Source organism: Arvicola amphibius, chromosome 4 (assembly GCF_903992535.2).
Source record: "Arvicola amphibius chromosome 4, mArvAmp1.2, whole genome shotgun sequence".
Classification (NCBI taxonomy): Eukaryota; Metazoa; Chordata; class Mammalia; order Rodentia; family Cricetidae; genus Arvicola; species Arvicola amphibius.
In genome coordinates, this window is record NC_052050.1 from 58,678,756 (window position 1) to 58,698,724 (window position 19,969).

The 19,969-nt window shown below is 50.1% G+C and overlaps 1 protein-coding gene across 1 annotated transcript; it reads right to left on the minus strand.

Annotated features, from left to right (window-relative positions):
* Positions 1-626: 626 nt before the first annotated feature.
* On the minus strand, positions 627-19,339 carry Adora2b (adenosine A2b receptor). The gene is made up of 2 exons (XM_038327776.1): positions 18,922-19,339; positions 627-2,031 (listed from the first exon to the last, which is right to left on the minus strand). Exons 1-2 carry the CDS (start codon positions 19,254-19,256, stop codon positions 1,368-1,370), a joined length of 999 nt encoding a protein of 332 aa, XP_038183704.1. The 5' UTR covers positions 19,257-19,339; the 3' UTR covers positions 627-1,367.
* Between the last annotated feature and the right edge of the window lie 630 nt (positions 19,340-19,969).

Consider the following 19,969-nt stretch of genomic DNA (forward strand, 5'->3'; position numbering starts at 1 on the left):
GGCTGTTCTGGGAGAAATGGCGTGGAGAACAGGGAAAGCTGGGTTTGCCCTGTGAGCATTTCTAGGCTTTTATAGCATGATAAGGAACATACTAAAGCCCTGGAAGGAAACTAGATCCTACTAGGAATTTCACATGGAAAGAAAAGACAAAGTAGGTTGCAGGAGTGGTATTGGAGAGAAGAGATGAGACAGACCCAGAGAGAGCAAAGGAACTATGAGAAAATAACCACAAAGAGGAAACAGATTGTAGCCTGTGAAAAGGACTTAAGAGATAAAGCCACGGCAGCCAGAAGGTCCTCAAGGGTTGGGAATTCCCTGCCTCTCTAAGCACTTGTCCTTTTAGGAACTGAAGTAGACAAATGGAATGAATGACTTCATAGCCTAGAGACAACCCCCCACGTTGTTGTGCCCCCAAACACAAGCTGTTAGTGAACAGCTGCTGGATAAAAAGCCAAACACATGTTGCAGTTAGAGACCCAGAGGGGTGGCTGAGCGTTATGTTGAGTTGTAGCAAAGAAAAACTTAAGATTTCTTTACTAGTTGAGAACCCTGGACTCAGTATGAGCTTCCCCTCTCGGCGGCCTTCAGGGTTAAGTGCAGATAGCACACTATGTACAGCAAGCCAGTGCAGTGCCTTGAACGTGTTTTTAACCAAGTTTTATTTCGTTGAATATAATGCACAATTAGGTATTTTCCTTAGGAAAATTTCACACTGTGGGTTCCAATAAATCTTGGGAGAGAAGCACACCTAGTCAGAACCTATGTCAAGACACAGGATTCCAGTTGAGGAGAAACCCCATTTCTCCAGTTTCTATCTAGTATTTTGTGTACATGGAAAACATTAAACATAAAATTGTTTTTAAAAATTATAATTCTATTTCAAAACTTAGAAGAATATCATTCTCTAAATTAATACAACAGTATCTTAATTGAAGAATTATACTTTAGTTTTCAGGGTTGCAGTCCTAGGAACAAGTATACAATAGTATAGCCAACTTTTATTTTTCCATTGCTGTAAGTGAAAAATACTTTTATTATAATAGTTCACAGTGTTTCACAGTAAGGTAAGTTTCAGTCATTTTCTACCATGAATAAGGCAGATTCTTAAACATAAAACCATCTTTGGGAATCAGTTCGAGCCACTGTCATCGTCCACACAGAGCAGCTGAATAGATTCATAGGTGTATTTAACCTTGGAGCCTACCGATTGCATATGCATATTAGCTAGACTTGTGTAACTCCAGGTCGGACTCAGAAGAGCAGCTCATTTGCTTGGGAGGTGCAGCTGCCTTTCACATTGAGAATCAGCCAGTTGTGTCGAGTCCCATTGTTTATTTTAAGCCTTCTCCAAAAGGCCAGAGCCTAGGTCATAAGCCCAGACTGAGAGCAGACTGTGCCCCGGCCTGCCCGCTCCCACCTTTGGTGTCTGTCTGGCAGAGAACATAGCTGGAGATGATTCTGTGGAAAGTGTAGCGGAAGTCTCGGTTCCTGTAGGCATATACAATGGGGTTGACGACCGAATTGGCATGCGACAGGAGGATGGCAACATACATTAGCCACTTGGGCTTATCCTTGGCAAGAGCCGGATGGAAAAGAGAGACACAGTTGATGGCGTGTACTGGTAGCCAGCAGAGAGCAAAAATGCCTACAATCATGGCCAGTGACTTGGCTGCATGGATCTCTCGCTGCAGAATGGTCCTTGAGTGGTCCATCAGCTCCATGTGCTGGAGCTGCTTACAGGCCACCATGAAGATTTTGATGTAGATCACCATCATTATGAGCAGTGGAGGAAGGACACACCCAAAGAAGTTGAAATACACCATGTAGCTCATGGGGACCACATTCTCAAAGAGACACCTCACAGGACAGCAGCTTTTATTCATGCTTCCATCCCCAGGTTCTGTGCAGTTGCTGGTGGCTTTGTCTCTACTATTCCAACCCAGGAATGGAGTCAATCCAATGCCAAAGGCAAGGACCCAGAGGAGAGCAATGATCCCTCTTGCTCTGCTCCCAGTGACCAAACTTTTATACCTGTTGAAGAGAATATCATCTGTTACTGGTCATGTTACAGTATTCCTTAAGCAGAGCTCAAAGTCCCACCCTGCTGGTGTCCCATGGCCCTTTAGCTTGCCTGGCCTTGAAGGTCCATCTTCTGGGGCACCATGGCCATTACTTAACACAGCGACACAGGAGCAAGTGTCAGCAGCGTTGCTGCAGGAAGCTCAGAGAGACTGTCATTCTTAGCCAGGCTTGGTGGTGCACGCCTTTTTCCCAGCATTCAGGAGACAGAGGCAGATAGATCTCTGTGTGTTTAAGGACAGCCTGGTCTACAGAGCTAGTTCTAAGACAGCCAGAGCTACACAGAGAAACCTTGTCTTGAAAAACAATGACAAAAAAAAACCAACAACAACAAAACAAAAACCCTCATTCTTGACTCAGTACTTGTTTCTGTTCAGTGACAAAGGTACAGATGGCTTAGAGGCCTGATGGAGGAGAGTCATCTGTCTATGTGTTACTTTCATTGGTTAATAAAGAAACTGCCTTGGCCCTTTAATAGGACAGAAAATTAGGCAGGCGGAGTAGACAGAACAGAATTCTGGGAGAAAGAAGGCAGATGCTTCAAGGCAGTCGCCATGCTTCTCTCCAAGACAGATGCAGGTTAAGATCTCTCCTGGTAAACGACCACCTCGTGGTGCTTCACAGATTACTAAATATGGGTTAAAGGAAGATGTGAGAGTTAGCCAATAAGAGGCTGAAACTAATGGGCCAGGCAGTGTTTAAATGAATATAGTTTGTGTGTTGTTATTTCAGATGTAAAGCTAGCCCGGTGGCGGGATGCAGCCCCGCTGCTCCATCAACAGAGGCCCTTTGAATAGCCTCTGTACTGGGTGATTGCAGGCCTCCTGGAAGGAGTAGTTGGGATATTCCAGTGTGTAGAACATGTCCGTGTTCTAATGGTAAAGGACCGCCATCGTTAAGGGAAGATGTCACTAACAAATAGTGAGGAAGCATGCATGTGAAACCTGACTCACAAGGAGACACCTGAACAAGGGTCCAAGGAGTCCCCTGGACTCAGCTGACTGCCTGTGGCTTTTGACAAGAATCACTTCTCTTAACACCAGAAGTTTGATTTAGGACTGGTTGTGATGGGCGCACACCTGTAGTCTTCCAGTCAGGAGAGAGGCCACAAAGCAAAACCTTATCTCACAAAAGGAAAATGGCCTTCGTCACACTCTGGGCAGGGGCACTGCTGACTTCTCTGCGGACTCTGGAACAGAGACTCTATTAGTGCCTCATCTACAGAAAGCCACCGGCAAGAGAGTTGCTGAAACTTGGGAAATCAACATCAATAACTGGTCCTTAATCTGTTACATATATTTTTCCCTCAACTAGAATGATAACCACCTAAAGACAGACCATATCTTATTGAATTGGTATCCCAGGACCTATCACGGTGCATAGTCTGTTCTTTTTTTGATTTGTTTTTGGCTTTTTGAGACAGGGTTTCTCTGTGTAGCTCTGGCTGTCCTGGAACTCACTCTGTAGACCAAGCTGCCCCCAAACTCAAGAAATCTACTTGTCTCTGCCTCCCGAGTGCTGGGATTAAAAGCATGATCCACCACAGCTCAGCTATAGTCAGCCATCATGAAAACATCCCTCATTTGATACCTGTTAGTAATAGATTTTCAGCAACTATGTATGTACTAGGAATACTCGATGCTGTGGCCTGGGCAGGCAGGACAACCAGTCCAATCTGCAGAGGAAGCCCACTGAGACTTGGTTCATACATCATGACCGTTCGGCTTTGCTGCTTCCTCTCAGCAGTAGGCAGCTCAGTTGCAGGGCCTTTGCTACAGAGGATGGCCTGCTGAGCTCAGCTGCTCACTGCATTTTTCTTGGCCAGTGATGAAACCCTCTGAAAAATGTTTTTCCTTGCCAGTGCCTCACCAGGGCTGTCAATAGCACAGTTAGTCTCTGCAAGGCAGCAATGCCTCCACAAAGGCTAACCACTCAGAATCCTGTCCGTGAGGTAGCCTGCACTACGGCTCTGCCCTGGACTCAGCCATATTAATTTAGTTCAGCTGAACCCAGGCTAGCCTTGGTGGACTGGCTGTCGGGTAAGCAAGTCCTGGCACTTCCATTCTCTGGTCCGTGATTGCTAAGATACAAACAAGGAAAGCTTCAGTCTAGGACATCATGGAAGACCTCTCAGTGGAAGCTTACGGATGAGAGGGAGGAGAACCCTGGACAGCAAGAAGATTGCAGGCAAATGGCACTCACACGGGCTTTCACACAGGCCAGCTTACAGACTCGAGGCCGTCGAAGACTTGCAAGCCAAGGAGTGCTCGTGTTGTAGAGGTCACTGGGTCACAGCAACCAAATTTTAGGGATGCATGAGGACACAGAGCAGCTAGGAAACTATTTCAAAACTCAAAAAGATGCTCTCTGGGACCAGGATTCAGCCTGGAAGATGCAAAAAATCAACAGGCCTTGAAGATGGATGAGATGGAGGATGGTGAGGAATCAGGGATGATGCATGGTTTTCAGGGGGTTTCCCCCAGCATCCTAACATTCACTGAAACAGATGATTATGGGCTGTCATGAGAAGAGTGGATGTTAGGAACTAGTGACAGTGACCTATAGAGAAGATGCAGAAAGACTGACCAGGGTGTGGGTGTGGGTGGCATGCCTGTAATCCTAGCACTTAGGAGGTGGGGACAGGAAGACCAGGAGTTTGAGGTTAATATAAGCGATATGAGGCTATCCCCAGCAGCCTCTTTCCCAAAAAGAAAGAACAGGCCATCAGAGACGGCTGAGGAGTCAGAGGGATGCAGGGCTGTGTGAAGGGATGCTACCTGAGTCCTGGCAGAAGAAAGGATAAAAAGGCTGGTTTAAGAGCAAAGGCTGGATGGTGGTGACATGGGCTGTGTCTTCTTGAGAACTGTCACTTCACAAAGCTGAGGAAGGAAGAGGCAGCTAGGACACATGACTTGTCACCCGGGGGAGAGATGAGGAGAGCTTGCCAGGCAAACAGGATCTTGATGGTGGTGCCACTTTGCATTTGACAGGGTGCAGGTTGGGACCATGGAAGTGGGATCTGAGAAGGAGGGAGAGGAACACTGAGAGCTGAAGGGACAGACTGGAGCACTCAAGCTGGGTGAGTGACTCATCGAGTGTCTACAGACAATATCAATAGTAGGACAGCAAAGATCCAGGGAGCCGGATATGAGAGACACCAAATTGGAGACAAGTGCTCAAATACTCCTCTCTCCAAACAAATTCTAATAGCACAGCACACAAGCCCCGTCTCCTTGGGCACACTACACCCTGAAACTCATACCTCCCACTAACCAAGTCTCATGGGAAGGGGCTGCTAACCCAGGCTATCACTATGAAAACAAGGCCCGGGGGCTGGAGAGATGGCTCAGAGGTTAAGAGCATTGCCTGCTCTTCCAAAGGTCCTGAGTTCAATTCCCAGCAACCACATGGTGGCTCACAACCATCTGTAATGGGGTCTGGTGCCCTCTTCTGGCCTGCAGACAGAATATTGTATACATAATAAATAAATAAATATTTAAAAAAAAAAGAAAAAAGAAAACAAGGCCCGGAACTTAAATAATTTGCCCACTGTCACTAAATCATAGCAACACAAAGCCCATCAAACTGATGGCTACCACTGACCAACGTGGTTATTTTCTGTCAGGGACCCCTAGCCCTTCAGTGCTCATATCACAAGTCCCGGTTTCCCTTCTGTCACCCAGCCATGCATCAAATGCTTTAGCTCCCCCCAGGCATGAGAGCTGCTTGCCAAGTCCTGGAGCCTCTGTTCTGCAAGCAGCACACAAGAATCAAGAAGGATGGGACTTAAACGACCTGTACCACGCTCTAGTGCAGAGGTTCTCAACCTGTGGGTCGAACCCCCGCCCCAAGGATGAATGACCCTTTCACGGCAGTCACCTAAGGCCATTGGAAAACAGTCCACGTTAAAGAGCTGTCCTGGGAAAGCAGACACTGGCAAATAGTTGTAGCTCTCTGCTGTGCAGAGCTGTGTCCAGGTCTTCCTTATAAAGTTCATTAGCTAAGGGGATTGGTGGAAACAGGCATACAGAAGAATCAACAATAGAGCAATGTGATTGCTGATTACCTAATGAAGGGGCTGGGGCCTGGCCAAGGGCTGCATAACCAGTGCTGGCCTACTGGGACAGGGTTCTGGGGCTCAAACCAGGTCATAGTCCCAGCTCTCAGGATGCTTCCAGCTCTGAGCCCCTGGACAGCAACATAGTAGCCTGAGCCCTCTCATAAACAGTGGCGCTGGAGCCTGCCTCCCAGCCACAGCCGTGACTGTGACTTACAACACAGATTTCCATGGCACTTTCCGTAGCTGGGAGCTAGACTGGGACTACCATCAATGAGACCCTGAGTTCATTCCTGAGCCCCACAACAGAGCATTTCCTAAATGCACACTGCTACGTGAGTACATGCTGAGAACTGTACTGCTGCTTAGCTGTTGAGGGCTCTCCATATTTAGTCTTGTCCACAAGCTCCACGCCTCAGTAAATGCAGACATTTCTGTTGTAAGACTATATATATATAGTCCAGGCTGTCTTGAAACTCAATATGTATCCCACGTCAGCCTCAAACCTAGGGCCTCTTTTTTCCCCCCTCAACCTTCTGAATGGTGGAAATAAGATGTGAGACACCAAGCTTGCTGCTAAGTACACACATACATCAAAAACCTCATGTTCTCTACATCTACACACACACACACACACACACACGACATAGGTGAACATGGGTGGGTTAGGGCATACCACTCGTAACAATCTCAAGATCATTAGGGTCAACTGTGCGGTCAGCCCAGCGGGGCTAGTGGCTGCCAGAGTGCGTATCTTAATAATAGTTAACAAGCTGACTGGGGATCAGAGAGAGACCAATCTGGTATAGCTGCAAGAGGAGCTCCAAACCAGGACACTGTAGCGGTGATGAAAGCAGGCTGGGGTGCACAAGATGGGGTGCAGTTTTTTAAGGAAGGGGTGTCAGGCACAAACAGTTTCTATCATCTTCATCCCTGGAATCTCCTGCAGAACAGTGTGCCACCCCCCGGTTCTGCCCAGGCAAAATCATATATGAAGCAAAGCAAACATCCTGTTCCCACTGCCTGCACATGTGAATGAATTCACAGGACAGAAATGGAAGCAGAGAAGTTCACACTGAAGTAAGCCACTGTGTTCCTTGGCACCCCAGGATTGCCCAGACCATCCCACCCAGGTAACAGCTCCTTAACAGCAGAGATGAGCATGTTCCCCGTTCCATCCACAGCCAGCACTGTACCCAGAGACAAAGCCAAAGAGCCTGGTTTATATAAAGAGACCAGCTCACCACCGTCTTGATCACATAAGTGTATTTTACATCCGCTTGTAGCTGCATCTGGAGTCTGTGACAAGGGGGTACAGGTTAACTAACTATATTGCTTAAGAACAGCTCAGTATTTCTAGAACCACAGACTGATGGTGTGTGTGTGAGGGGGGATACACATACACAGGACATACATACATATTTGTGCTGTTTTGTTGTGGTTTGAGTTTTTGTTTTGTTTTTTGTTAACTTGATACAAGCTAAAGTCATCTGGAAAGAGGAAACCTCAGTTGACAAAATGCCTCCAACATTTTGGCCTGTAGACAAGTCTGTGGGTTTTTTTTTTTTTTTTTTTTTTTTTTTTTTTTTTTGGTTTTTCGAGACAGGGTTTCTCTGTGGCTTTGGAGCCTGTCCTGGAACTAGCTCTGTAGGACAGGCTGGTCTCGAACTCACAAAGATCTGCCTGCCTCTGCCTCCCGAGTGCTGGGATTAAAGGCGTGCGCCACCATCGCCCGGTGTGGGGTTTTCTTGATCAATGATTGATGTAAGAGGGTCAGACCAGTGTAAGTGGTGCCCCTGGGCAGGTGGTCCTGGCTGTGTAAGAAAGCAGGCTGAGTAAGCTAGTAAACAGTGTCCCTCCATGGTCTCTGCTTCAGTCCCTGGCTCCAGGTTCCTGTCCTGACTTCCCTCAATGATGGACTGTATATAATAAGCTGGACGATGACTAAACCCTTTCCTGGATTCACACAGAAACCCTGTACCCCCCACTCCCCCCCCCCCGGAAAAAAAGGAAGGAAGGGAGGGAGGAAGGGGAAAAGGACAGGAAGAGAGGGAGAGAAAGAAAGCCTTTCCTCCCCAAGTTGGTTTGGGTCACAGGTATTTTGTTGTTGTTGTTGTTGTTTGTTTTTATTGAGCTATACATTTGCTCCACTCCCCTCCCTTTCTACCCTCTCCCATAGGTCACCTAAGACAATTGGCATATTGGAGATGAGTAACATCTGAATGTACCTGGAGGGAATGCTGATGTCTATAGGCAAAGGTTCTCTGTCTCAGCAGCTGGTATATTGCTAATAACTTCTGGAAAGGCCAAAGAGAGGAGAGACTTGGTCTTCTGGAACAGGGCCAATCAGTCCCCATCACTCAGTTTCCTCCGTTTCTCCCATAAACCTCTTAGGACATTACATATAGAATTCTGACCTATTGGCAATAAGCTGGCCCATCCACAGAACAACTGACAGCTTAACAAGCTACGAGTGAAGAAAATAGCTGCAAAGTTGTAGAGAGCGGCCAAGAAACCCCGGGGACGCACAAGGAGACACAGCAAGCATGAGGAAGAATCAGCGGGAAAACGGAGCAACATTCCAGGCAGGGAACACATGCAGAGACCTCAGCACATTAAGTTCCAAGAGGTGAGGGGTCCTGGAAGCCAAGGCAGACACACAGGGAGGGACACGGGAGAGGGAGTACTGGGCAGACAGAAGCTCCAGGGCACAGCAAATAGGGCCAGAGTCAGCTACGGTGCTGAAATTAACAGTGGAAACATGCCATATACAGAAAGTCTCTTTGGGAAGTTTGTGGCGGGCAGGCCTGAAGCTACATAGGCAGTAAACCCAAGAGGCATTGGGAGGTAGAAAGGCGGGGTGTCAAGCAAGAACTTCCATATGGTAGGAGAGGGGACAGTGCTGGGCTCCGACAAAGCAGGAGGGGCTGAACCCACACAGTGAAGGACTAGTGAACCCAACCTCTCCAATGTTCACACCCAACTACACTTCCTAGCCTGCGGGTCCAACCAAGGCACGGAATATACCTGGGCCACAAGCTCCCCAGCACTTCTCCCTACCCCCCTAATTTTCAGAGCAGTAACACACTGATGCCCAGGAACCTGGGAGCTGGCCTGGACCAATAGCTCCTCTCCACGTCAACCCCTTTGAGCCCGCCTTCTGGATTCCCATCTTCAGCTACAAGCACACCACCTACCATTGCCCATTAGATCTGCCAGTCCCTCTAGATGACTCACCAACCTATGGTGACAGTGCCCACATTCCCATTCAGTCTGCTGCCCATCAGCCACTTGGGAGGCCTGGCTCACTAACTGGATCTGGGTCCATCTCTGGCGTCAGACTCTTTACTGTCCTGTCCGGTATCTTGGTTGGCCATGTGGCTTTACTTAGGACCTCTTTCCAAACTCTCAGGCTCCTGGGTGATGTCAGACAGACATCAGCCTTCCCTCCAGGTACAAATGTTCAGATGTTACTTATCTCAAACATGCCATCTCCATGGCCTCTGCCATAATCACACTTCCTTTCTTCCTGGACTAGACACCTGGCTTTACCACATAAGCTTGTCCCTTCCACTCCATCCAGCTGTCCACCAGAGTGGTCTTAAAATGAAGATCTAGCATAACAAGATTCCTGATTTAAACTCTACACTTGAGGGGCTGGAGAGATGACTTGGCAGTTGAGAGTACTTAATAATGCTTCTGCAGAGGACCCAGGTTCGAGTCCCAGCACCTACATGGACGCTCACAGCCATCTGAACCTCAGTTCCAGGAGATCCAACAACCTCTTCTAGATTTGGCAGGTATCAGGGATGCATATGGTGCACAGACGTGCATGCAGGTAAAACAAACATACACATAAAAATTAAAATAGTTTTTAAAATAAAATGCCTACATTTGAATCAGCTATGGTCATACACATCTGTAATCCCAGCACTTGGGAGGTAGAAGCAAGAGGATTCTGAGTTCCAGTGAGACCCTGTCTTTCTCTGTCTCTCTCATACACATACACAAAATAGTAAAGGAAATTAAATTCTGGGCTGAAATGTAGCTCCCTTGGTAGGGTGCTTATGTAGCACCATGAAGCCCAACCGGAACTCCTAAACCAGGTGTGGTGTCACACACCTATAATTCCAGCACTCAGGAGCAGGAGGAAGCAAAAGGTGAGTCCAGGCCAGCCCGTGCTATGTGGCATTGTCTCTAAAGAAATAAGTAAAGAATTCCACACTGGCGCGCGATTCTCACCTCGTTATCTCACAAAACCACAGGGACTGACAGTAAAGACACAAAGGTAAATTCATAATTGTATTAAAATCAGAGTGGAGGATATCAGAAAACGGAGGTTTCATGAGTTTCTACAAACCGAGGCAGGCAGGATCATGGAGGTGGTGTGGAATCCTCAAGGATAAATGCTCCAGTCTAACAGCCAGCAGGGACTGGAAAGGAATTAGGACAGAAGCCGGGAGTGACATCCTGTGCAGCACTTTCTGAGCTGCCTGGATTCCCAGGTGCTGTGGCTCTGCCCTCTGTCCTCTCCCTACCCCACCTGAAGCTGGAGATCCAGTTGATGGAGGACGGGGTGGAAATGTCTTGACTATGCCCACGCTTCCACGTGAAAGAAGTCAAACCCACTGAATCCAAAATCCTTTCTAAAAGCAAATTCAAGGCAAGCATGGTGGCATATGTGTAAAAGCACAGCCCCTCGGGAAGGGGGACAAGAGGTTCAGGAGTTTAAGGACAGCCTGGGCTCTGTGAGCCATCCTCTTTCAAAATAAATAATAGAAACCAGCCAACTTTGTGGGACCCTGTCAGGCTTGTCAGCAAGTCTGATGACCTGAGTTCAACCCCCGGGATCCATGTGGTAGGGGAGAAGCAACCCCTGCGAGCTGTCCTTTGTCCTGTGTATCACACTGTGGTGTGCATACACACACAGATAAGCAAACGCAAAAAAAGATGGCGGCCCACAACTGAGGGTCAGTAGGAGCCAGTAGGAGGGAGTACAGAAGGGCTGCTCAGCAGATGTGCTGGTCACAGAACGGGGTGCGCTTGCTTGCCTTTTTGTGCCCTTCGAGGTACTGACTTCTATGCCACCCTCAGTACCCACACACCTCTTAGGTCCTTTAGGGACACAGCAGAACCTTTAGGACGAACTCTGAGCCCCCTAGGAAGCCTCCAGGCCCTCTGTGACCCGACTGCTCCACCCCACTGCTCTGCCTCCCACCCTCACTCTCTGTGATTAGTGCAGGCCAGGGCTCTCCGCCTCTCCTCCTTTGCAAGGCCCCTCACACAGCCCAGTGCTCTTCCTTCCTATGAGCCCCACCCACACGCCTCAAGCACAAGCCCTCTAGAAAAAGCGTTACACCCCTTCAGCCAAACTGTTCTCAACATTGATGCTGTCTGAGAAGGTGCTCTCCTTAGCTGTCATGGAGACCTGCAGCCACTGGCAAGGTCTCCAGCCTGTTAGCCTGAGACAAGAGTGGATCATGGCAACACCGTTAAGGGAGAAAGAACACACTGGACAATTCCTGAAGGTTGGTGATGAGTTGGAAGTATAAGGAAAGGCTGGGCCACAGACCCCTGAACGGAAGAAAGAGACAAGGATAATCCCCAGCTGCTACTGGAGTTCTGAGTGTAAGCGTATGTTTGGACCGAATACAGCTTCCTTTTCTAGTCAAATTACCCTTCAGTCGACACCCATCCTCTCTGTCACATGCAATAAATACTTCAGGGCCCAAACACAATCTGCTGGCACCCCATCCATCTCCCATTCATCGAGGACTGCTCCTCACAGAATCCAGTGGTGTCTGGCTTCTTTCCTGGAGCTATCCCCATGCTGTTTCGGGCTCCTAGGAACGCAGGTTCGTGGAGCCTGTGTGATCCCAGGCTAAACAGCTCTGGGCTGCATCTCCGAAGTGCCTGCCCACAGAGTTCTCAAGAGTAGCCAGGAGGTGGTATATAAGAGGCAAGGCCACCCATAGAAAGGGCTTTAATAAGGTGTGGGTGCTGTCACAGATGGAAAACTCCAACATGAAAGAAAACTGGCGGCATGTGTTGAACGCCTCTAGGCAGGGCACACCCATACCGGCACCGGCCAGGTAGAAGAGACACTGAGTCCTGCTAGTGGCCCTGAGTGAGGGTCTGCAAGGCTGCAAGACCCGGTGCGTGTGAAAGGGATGCAGATGGTCTGTCTGGAGAAAACGTTGTTTCCTTTGCCCTTCTGCATTAGTGGGGGCTCTCTAGAGGAACAGAACTTTTAGATGAGCACACACACATATAGGGGATTTGTTTTCTATATATATACATATATAACTATCATATGTGTGTGTGTATATATATATACATATATGTATGTATGTATGTATATATATGGTCCAAGAATCTAGTAGTTGTTCAGTTCGCAAGGCCGATGTCTCACCTGGTCTTCAGTATTTGCTGGAATTCTGAAGAAGCAGGCTCTAATTACAGTGAATGGGTGGACTTGCCAGCGAGAGTAGGAAGGCAAAGAGAAAGAACCTCCTTCTTCCATGTCTTTTATATAAGCTACCAGCAGAAAGCGTGGCTAGATTAAAGGTAGATCTTTCTACCTCAAATGATTTAATTACAAAGAAGTCCCTCGCTCTTTCTCTTTTGGTCCCAGGCACGTTGGGAGTGGCAGGTAATGGTCCAGACATGGGCAAGTCCAAGAACCAAACCACACAACCAATCCCGAAAATGGCACAGAAATGGCATCGAGAAACCCCGGTCACAAAGATACGAATCTCTAAGGGGGTCGACCCCGAGTTCCTAGGAGCATGTGCTTTGTCAAGAAGCACAGCAAGAAGCCGGGCGGTGGTGGCGCACGCCTTTAATCCCAGCACTCGGGAGGCAGAGGCAGGTGGATCTCTGTGAGTTCGAGGCCAGCCTGGTCTACAAGAGCTAGTTCCAGGACAGGCTCTAAAAAAGCTGCAGAGAAACCCTGTCTCGAAAAACAAAACAAAACAAAACAAAAAAAAAAAAAAAAAAAAAAGAAGCACAGTAAGAGAGGCCTGAAGAAGATGCAGGGCAACAGTTGGAAGGTAACGAGTTCACATGCAGAGGCCAGCAAGGCCCTTGTGAAGCCCAAGGTGGTTAAGCCCAAGATGCCAAAGGGCTCTAGTCACAAATTAAGCCATCTTCCTTTTATTGCTCACCCCAAGCTTGGGTTAGATTAGAAGCTACATGGCCAAAGGTTGCAGGCTCTACCAACCAAAGCCCAAGGTTCAAATCAAGGCCAGGCCCAGGCCTCAGTCCAGCACAGGCTCCCAAAGGTGCCCAGGCCTCCTGTGAAGGCCTCATAGAAAAGGCTTCTGTCTGCCGATGTGCAGACAGACGGACTGGAGCGACGACACACTGACACACTGTTTGCGGATGATCAGTGGCCTAGGTTGATTTTACAAATCAACTTGAGGCATGATGTGTAAGTGAAAAAGAGATAGGGAGTGAGGGAGGGAGGAAGGGAAGGAGGGAGGGAGGGAGAGAAGAGAAGAGAAGAGAAGAGAAGAGAAGAGAAGGAGGGAGGGAGGGAAGGAGTGAGGGAAGGAGGGAGGGAGGGAGAGAAGAGAAGGAGGGAGGGAGGGAGAGAAGAGAAGGAGGGAGGGAGGGAAGGAGTGAGGGAAGGAGGGAGGGAGGGAGGGAGGGAGGGAGGGAGGAAGGGAGGGAGGGAGGGAGGGAGAGAAGAGAAGGAGGGAGGGAGGGAGAGAGGGAGGGAGGGACGGAGGGAGGAAGGAAAGAGTCCCTCGCTGTGTGGTTGTGCCACATGCCTTTGGGAGGCAGAGGCAGAAGCAGGTGGATCTCTATGAGTTGTTCCAGGGCAGCCTGATCTACAGAATAAGTCCAGGACAGCCAGGGCTGCACAGAGAAGCCCTGTCTCTAAACACAAAACAAACAAAAAAAGGAAAGGAAAAAAGGAAGGAAAAGAACAAGTCCCTGACGGGTATACCCAGCTACCAAGGTGACAAGCAAGAACCACCACCACAATTTCCCACCAGCTCTTTCTCCAGGCAGCCACAGGCGGTGCACGCCGCCTTTCAGAACAGGATGTAGATGGTGGTCTAAGGTGCAAAACCATTTCCTGCACGGCTGCCCCTGGGCCATGGCCCTTCCATGCAAGCTCAGTGACTACAGGCTGGGACATGCGGGTGCAGCTCTGGGCCCCACTCCATTCAAGGGGAAGACCCGTCTCCTCTCACCCCTCAGGGGGAACTGAACAGCTGGGGTGCTGCCAGCCCCACTTCATCACCCCTGCCTGGCCATTTCCATGCTCTCCCGAGGGCTGACTGGTTACCTCAGGCTTGACTTCTGCAGCCTGAGGACCGGAGTTCCAGGAGCCTTCCTGAGTATGTGACCTCAGTTCCAGCCTAGTTTTAAGATAGGATCAAGGGCCTCCCCTCCCCATTTCACCCACCCAGGCAAAAGCCACCTGCTGCTTGCCATATTGGTCAAGCTGGAGAGCATGTCAGCAGAAATGTGAGACTAGACAAGAGCCGATGGTGGCCCTTGCTGCTGGCTTCAAGGTCGGGGCTCCAGGCCTGGAGATGGAGCGAGTCCCCTGTGTGCTAACAATGGAGGATAAACTAAGTGCAAAGCAACACCCAGTTCTGGGTGACTCTGGAGCCAGGACCTGCTTTAAGTAGGCCACACCCCAGAATCTGTAGCTACCTGCCTTCAGCCCGTGGCACCTGCTGCTTGCCTAGCTTTCCCAGCATCCCCAGGCCCTGTATCACCCTATCCTCATGCAGGCCTGTGAGGGATCTTCTGACAACACAGCTTCCTTCATTAGAGCATACTAAAACAGCTGGGCAAAATAAAAAAAAATATAAATAAAAACTGAATGAAAAAAAAACCTAAAACAGCTGGGCATGAGGGTGCGCTCCTGTAGTGCCCACTACCCAGGCTTCAGCAGGACTCCAGAGCAACTCACTATAGATCTGCTGTCTCGGGCCCTCCTGCTCCTGCCTGCCTTTTTTGTTGTTGCTATTGTTGTTTTTGCACTGTTTTTAGAACATACATTCCTAATGACAAACACACACAGTGTGGCAGAGGACAGAAGGAAGGACAAACATGGCCCTTTCTTTCTGATTAGCCAACAGACACATCTCCCTCCAAAACACTGTCCCTCAGCACCTCTAGAAGAACAATCAAGTCAGCTCTTCCAGAGTCCACCATGGTAAAAGGGAAAACTGAGTTCACTGAGCAAAGGAAGGAAGGCTCCCAGAGTGGCACGAAGGGGGAAGAGGATTAGGCTAGGCCAGGAGGAAGTACTCCTGTGGGCACCAGCAGGAACCATCCAAAGGATGAAGTGAGAGCCAGAGGCTGCTGTGGGCAGAGACGTGGCTGGAGACATGGGCGGAGACGTGGCTGACCTCCCACAACCACCAGCTTCCACCCCAGCTCTGCTGTGCATCCCCTAGCACAGCTCACTTCAAAAGCTTCCCTGCCTGGAAGTCCCCACTGGGGCAGAAGGCAGGACCTGTCTGTCTGTGGACACCCCTCCCTCTAAGGACAAAGGGCACTGCCTAATAGAAGCTTTTTTTTTTTCAAATGAGCACAAAGGGATGGTTTCTACGCCTGGCATCGCCTCTAGGCTCCCTCTTTCGTGTTAGTGAAAATCAAGGCCAGGGGAGCCAGGGGCTCCTCAGCGTGACACCATCAGAGCCATGCAGTCAAGTCTAAGTTTGTTTGCCCAGGTAAGAGATGTGCATCTCTAAGCATTCTGTGCTCACACCCTGGGCTTCACTGGCTTGGCTTCCTGAGAGAGACACCGCCTCCTAAACAGGATATTAAGGGGGGGGGGGGCTTATTGCTTATTTTATTTTATAATTTTAAGTGTCGGTGTGCCCGATTGTAGGTGCCTAAGGAAGTCAGAAAAGGGTGCTGAATCCCTTGGAACTAAAAGTACTTGTAAGCCAACCTGATGTGCGTTGATGGGAACTGAACTCTCTGGTCCTCTGGAAGAGAAGTATTTGATCTTAATCCCTCATCACTTTCTTTTTCTTTCTTCTTCTTTTTTTTTTTTTTTTTTTTTTAAGACAGGGCCTCCCACTGTAACTCAGGCTAGCTTGGGACTGGAACTCACTATGTAGCCCCAAGCTAGCCTCAAACTGGTGATTATCCTCCGGCCTGGGGCTCCTGAATGCTGATTTCCATGCCTGGACCACACCTGGCTCCTTAGCCAGGCACCTGTTTTGATGTTCAGCTGTAGTTCCATGGCCCCAAGGAGGGTCTTAGAACCAACTCAGTATTTAGGGTCACTCAGATCCAGCCCGCGTCAAACAAGAGAAGCTGAGTAAGGGTTCTCAAACTTTTGATATAAATAGTAGGGCCAAGGTAGACGTTAATGTTGGAGGCCTTTATACATCCTACCCCACATCTCTGATTCGGCAGGACCCACCTGGGTTCTGTAATCTGCATTTTCTTTTCAGACAAGGGTCCTGCTGTTACCCAAATTAACCTTGAACTCCTGGACTCAGGCAATCCCTCTACCTCAGCCTTCCGGAGTGCGGAGTGCGGCTGGAACTACTGCCGTGTTGCCGGAGTTCAGCTCACAGTAATCTACATTTTAACCTGTTCCCACGCGGTTGTGCTTTCAACTGCTGAGGGCAGGAGGCCCACCATGCACGCCACCTCTCGGGAGGGCTCAAGGAAGGGTGAGAACCTTGTATACATTTCGACCTACCACTGTGCAAGCTGGTGTCAAGGCAGGTTAGACACTCATAGCTGCCCGGGTGTGGAGCAGGATACTGCTGTGCACACTTCCAGACCCCCCAGGACAGGCCTGCAAGGTGGTAATGGACTCTGCGCTCACTGCTCTCCCTCCCTTCACCTTCCACCGGCTCCTCACCCTTAGCAAATGCAAAGGAGAAGCAAGGAGCCCGTGATTCACATCTGTTTCCCCTTAAGACACCCACACCCGTTTGCTTCAAGACCCGCCCAGCACAACCCAGGACAAGAATTAACAGATTTAAACATTTATGGAACTTCCTGCTCCGGTCATGTGACACAAGAGATACTTGGAGTGTGTCCTGGGTGAGCTGCCATGTATTTGGGGCTCTGCCAGGGGCAAGCCCAAAGGGCTTCCCCTGAGTAGGCAACTCAAGCTGGGGTCATTTGACTGCTCAGCACTGTGGGGGAAAAGTTCAAAAGGCCATAAAGTACTCTATGGGAGGCAAGAGACAAGACCAGACCCAACAGAATGGAGAGAAGAGAGGCTGTGTAGGTTCACGCTCAGAAAACCCTAGGTTGCAGGGCTCCTGAGGGGATATGTGAAGCCTCCCAGTCAGTTGCCAAGGGCAGTGGATGTGGAACACCCTGCCCCCAACACACACACACACACACACAAGCAGGGGCTTCCTGTTCCATCTGGGATCCAAGATCCTACACACAAGCAACCACCAGACTCATCATATCTATTACAAGGGCTTGTGGGAGTTTTCTGCTCATCAATTCCCCAAACACATTTCTCCTATAAACACTGGCGTACTGCGGACAGGATCTCTTCACATCTCTACAACACTAGGACCACACGCAGCCCCGGGAGACAGGTGGATGGCATGGTGAACACTCAATGCCACTCATCCCACATGTAGTATCCTGAACCAGACCTTCATCTCCCCGGGCCACCACCCGTCACCTCCAGCACGCAGGCGACGGCACCTGTCCTCTGGTTAGTGCTAGGATTCAAGTATGTACATTTAATTGGCATTGTCTGGCACAAAGTCGGAGCTCAGTGAGTTCTTCCCTTTCTCTTCCTACTCTTGTGACTCTGTTTCCCCGTCTAGGTTCCAAATCTAAAGAGATCCAAAGCTCATTTCAGAAATGCCAAGGGCCAGGCACCAACAGACATCAAACAACTTTAAATTTATTAGCTACAACTGGGAGCCATGTCCCTTGCTAACTGGCTTGCCACCCCTAATCCTGTTTTCTCAGGGTGGAAAAAGGAGAGAGTGGTTTAGGCATATTCGGAGAAAGGGCCTCTCAAGGGCCTCTCGGGCTGCTGGGCACTGTGGATGTATACAAATAAGGTTACACAATGGCTAGAGGCTCTAAGACTGCTTGTCAGTGTTCAGTGAACCAGCATGCACAGAAGCTCTTTAAAATGTCTGGGAGTAATCTGAGTCACCACGGAGCTAGTAGGGACCAATACTCCTAGAGTACCCCACCAGAGCTAAGTGGCACTTTTCCCTTAGATCTGACTCGCCGCCTCCGTTAGGAGAGGCGCATTCTAAAGCTGGGTCGTTAGTACTGTGTCCCTTATAACAGTACCAATTCCCAGAATCCAAAGTTGCCTTGCTCTTAGTTGAAGTTTCTCGGGGCCCATTACGCACAAGACCGCGAAAGGCAGCTGCTGTTGATCCCCTTGCCGAGCTAAGAGGGCTAGGAAGGTGTATCTTTCGCCGCCACGAGGGTGGAGACGCAAACACCAAACCTTCCCGAGTTTGAGCTTCCTGAGTCCGTGCCGGGTACCTCGCCGGGAGCGCACTTCCCAGAGACCCCAAGGGTGTCCTTATTTAGATCCCCTAAGCTGGGAGCGACTGGAGCATCCCTAACGCCTAAGAGACGCCTAGCCGGTGGCCTGTTCTGCTGCCCCAGGACGGTCTCAACAACCCACAGTGGAACGAGCGTCGCGGGAAGTGGCTGGCATCCTACACGCCGGAACCTCTCCTAGCGTACTCTTAATCTGGCCCATCTGAGGTTCCAGAAGGTAGAACCGTGGGCCTGGAGAGGGCGCCCCTCGGTCCTAAACCAGCCCGGGCTGGAAAGATTTGTCTCACCTGAGCGGGACGCGAATAGCCAGATACCTGTCGACGGCCACGGCCAAGAGGCTGAAGATGGAGCTCTGCGTGAGCACCAACACGAAGCAGGCGAGGAAGAGGCAGCTGTGGAAGTCCGTACAGAAGCCCAAGCTGATGGTGATAGCGAAGGGGATGGCAAAGAGTCCCACGGCCACGTCGGCCGCCGCCAGAGACACCAGGAAATAGTTGGTGGGGGTCTGCAAAGCACTCGAGGCGCCCACCGCGACACACACCAGCACGTTGCCCGCCACCGCCAGAGCGGCGATGACCAGCTCCAGTGCCACGTACAGCGCGTCCTGCGTCTCCAGCGGCATGGCCGGGCCAGCCGGGCCCGGGGTGTCGTCTACCAGGGTTGCGCTGGTCGCAGGACAGTCGCTAGGGTGCCGCCAGGCATGGCCACAGCGCCCAGACCGCGCGTCCCGAGCTGGGTCTGCGCCTCCCAGCCCGTGCACTCCGGTCGGGTGCGGGGGCGTGGCTTGTGTGTGGGCGGCGCCCATTGGCCGCCTGCCAGCCCTTCTAGGTTCCGCCCCTTTCCCCGTGGTCTGTGCGCCACCTCCCACCCAGTCCGGCGCCCCAGCTACTTGTCCTGTGCAGACTCCCCTGATGGGAGTGCAGACCCTGCCACACCAGAGCTTCTGTACGGACTTCCACAGCTGCCTCTTCCTCGCCTGCTTCGTGTTTTCCATGTTGAGAAAAACCTTTTTAAAAATACCTTATGTATTTGTATATGTTTTCTCCAAAATATTGGCTGTTCCACAGGTCCTGTGTGCTGGTCATCTGAGTTTTGGTAGCATCTGCTCCTTCTCCCCATAGAACCTGACACTGACTTCTGCCTCTTGACACAGTTGGCAAGCTGGGGCCTCAGAGCGGGCAGATAATGGGTACAGTGCTTAATATGGCAGGAGGGACGAGACTTCCTGGTGTGGCGGCCTTTGCATAGTGGACTTTTGGCAGTATGGGGTAGGGAGTCAAATGAGTGGGGGGAAGACCAGCCACGCCCAGGAGAGTGGGGACTAGAAGGCCTGAA

Excerpts from the sequence above, each read along its gene's own strand:
- Adora2b (XM_038327776.1), bottom strand. The coding sequence starts at position 19,256 with ATGCCGCTGGAGACGCAGGACGCGCTGTACGTGGCACTGGAGCTGGTC. Across the intron at positions 2,032-18,921 it reads GCTATTCGCGTCCCGCTCAG|GTATAAAAGTTTGGTCACTG; the intron begins GTGAGACAAATC and ends TCTCTTCAACAG.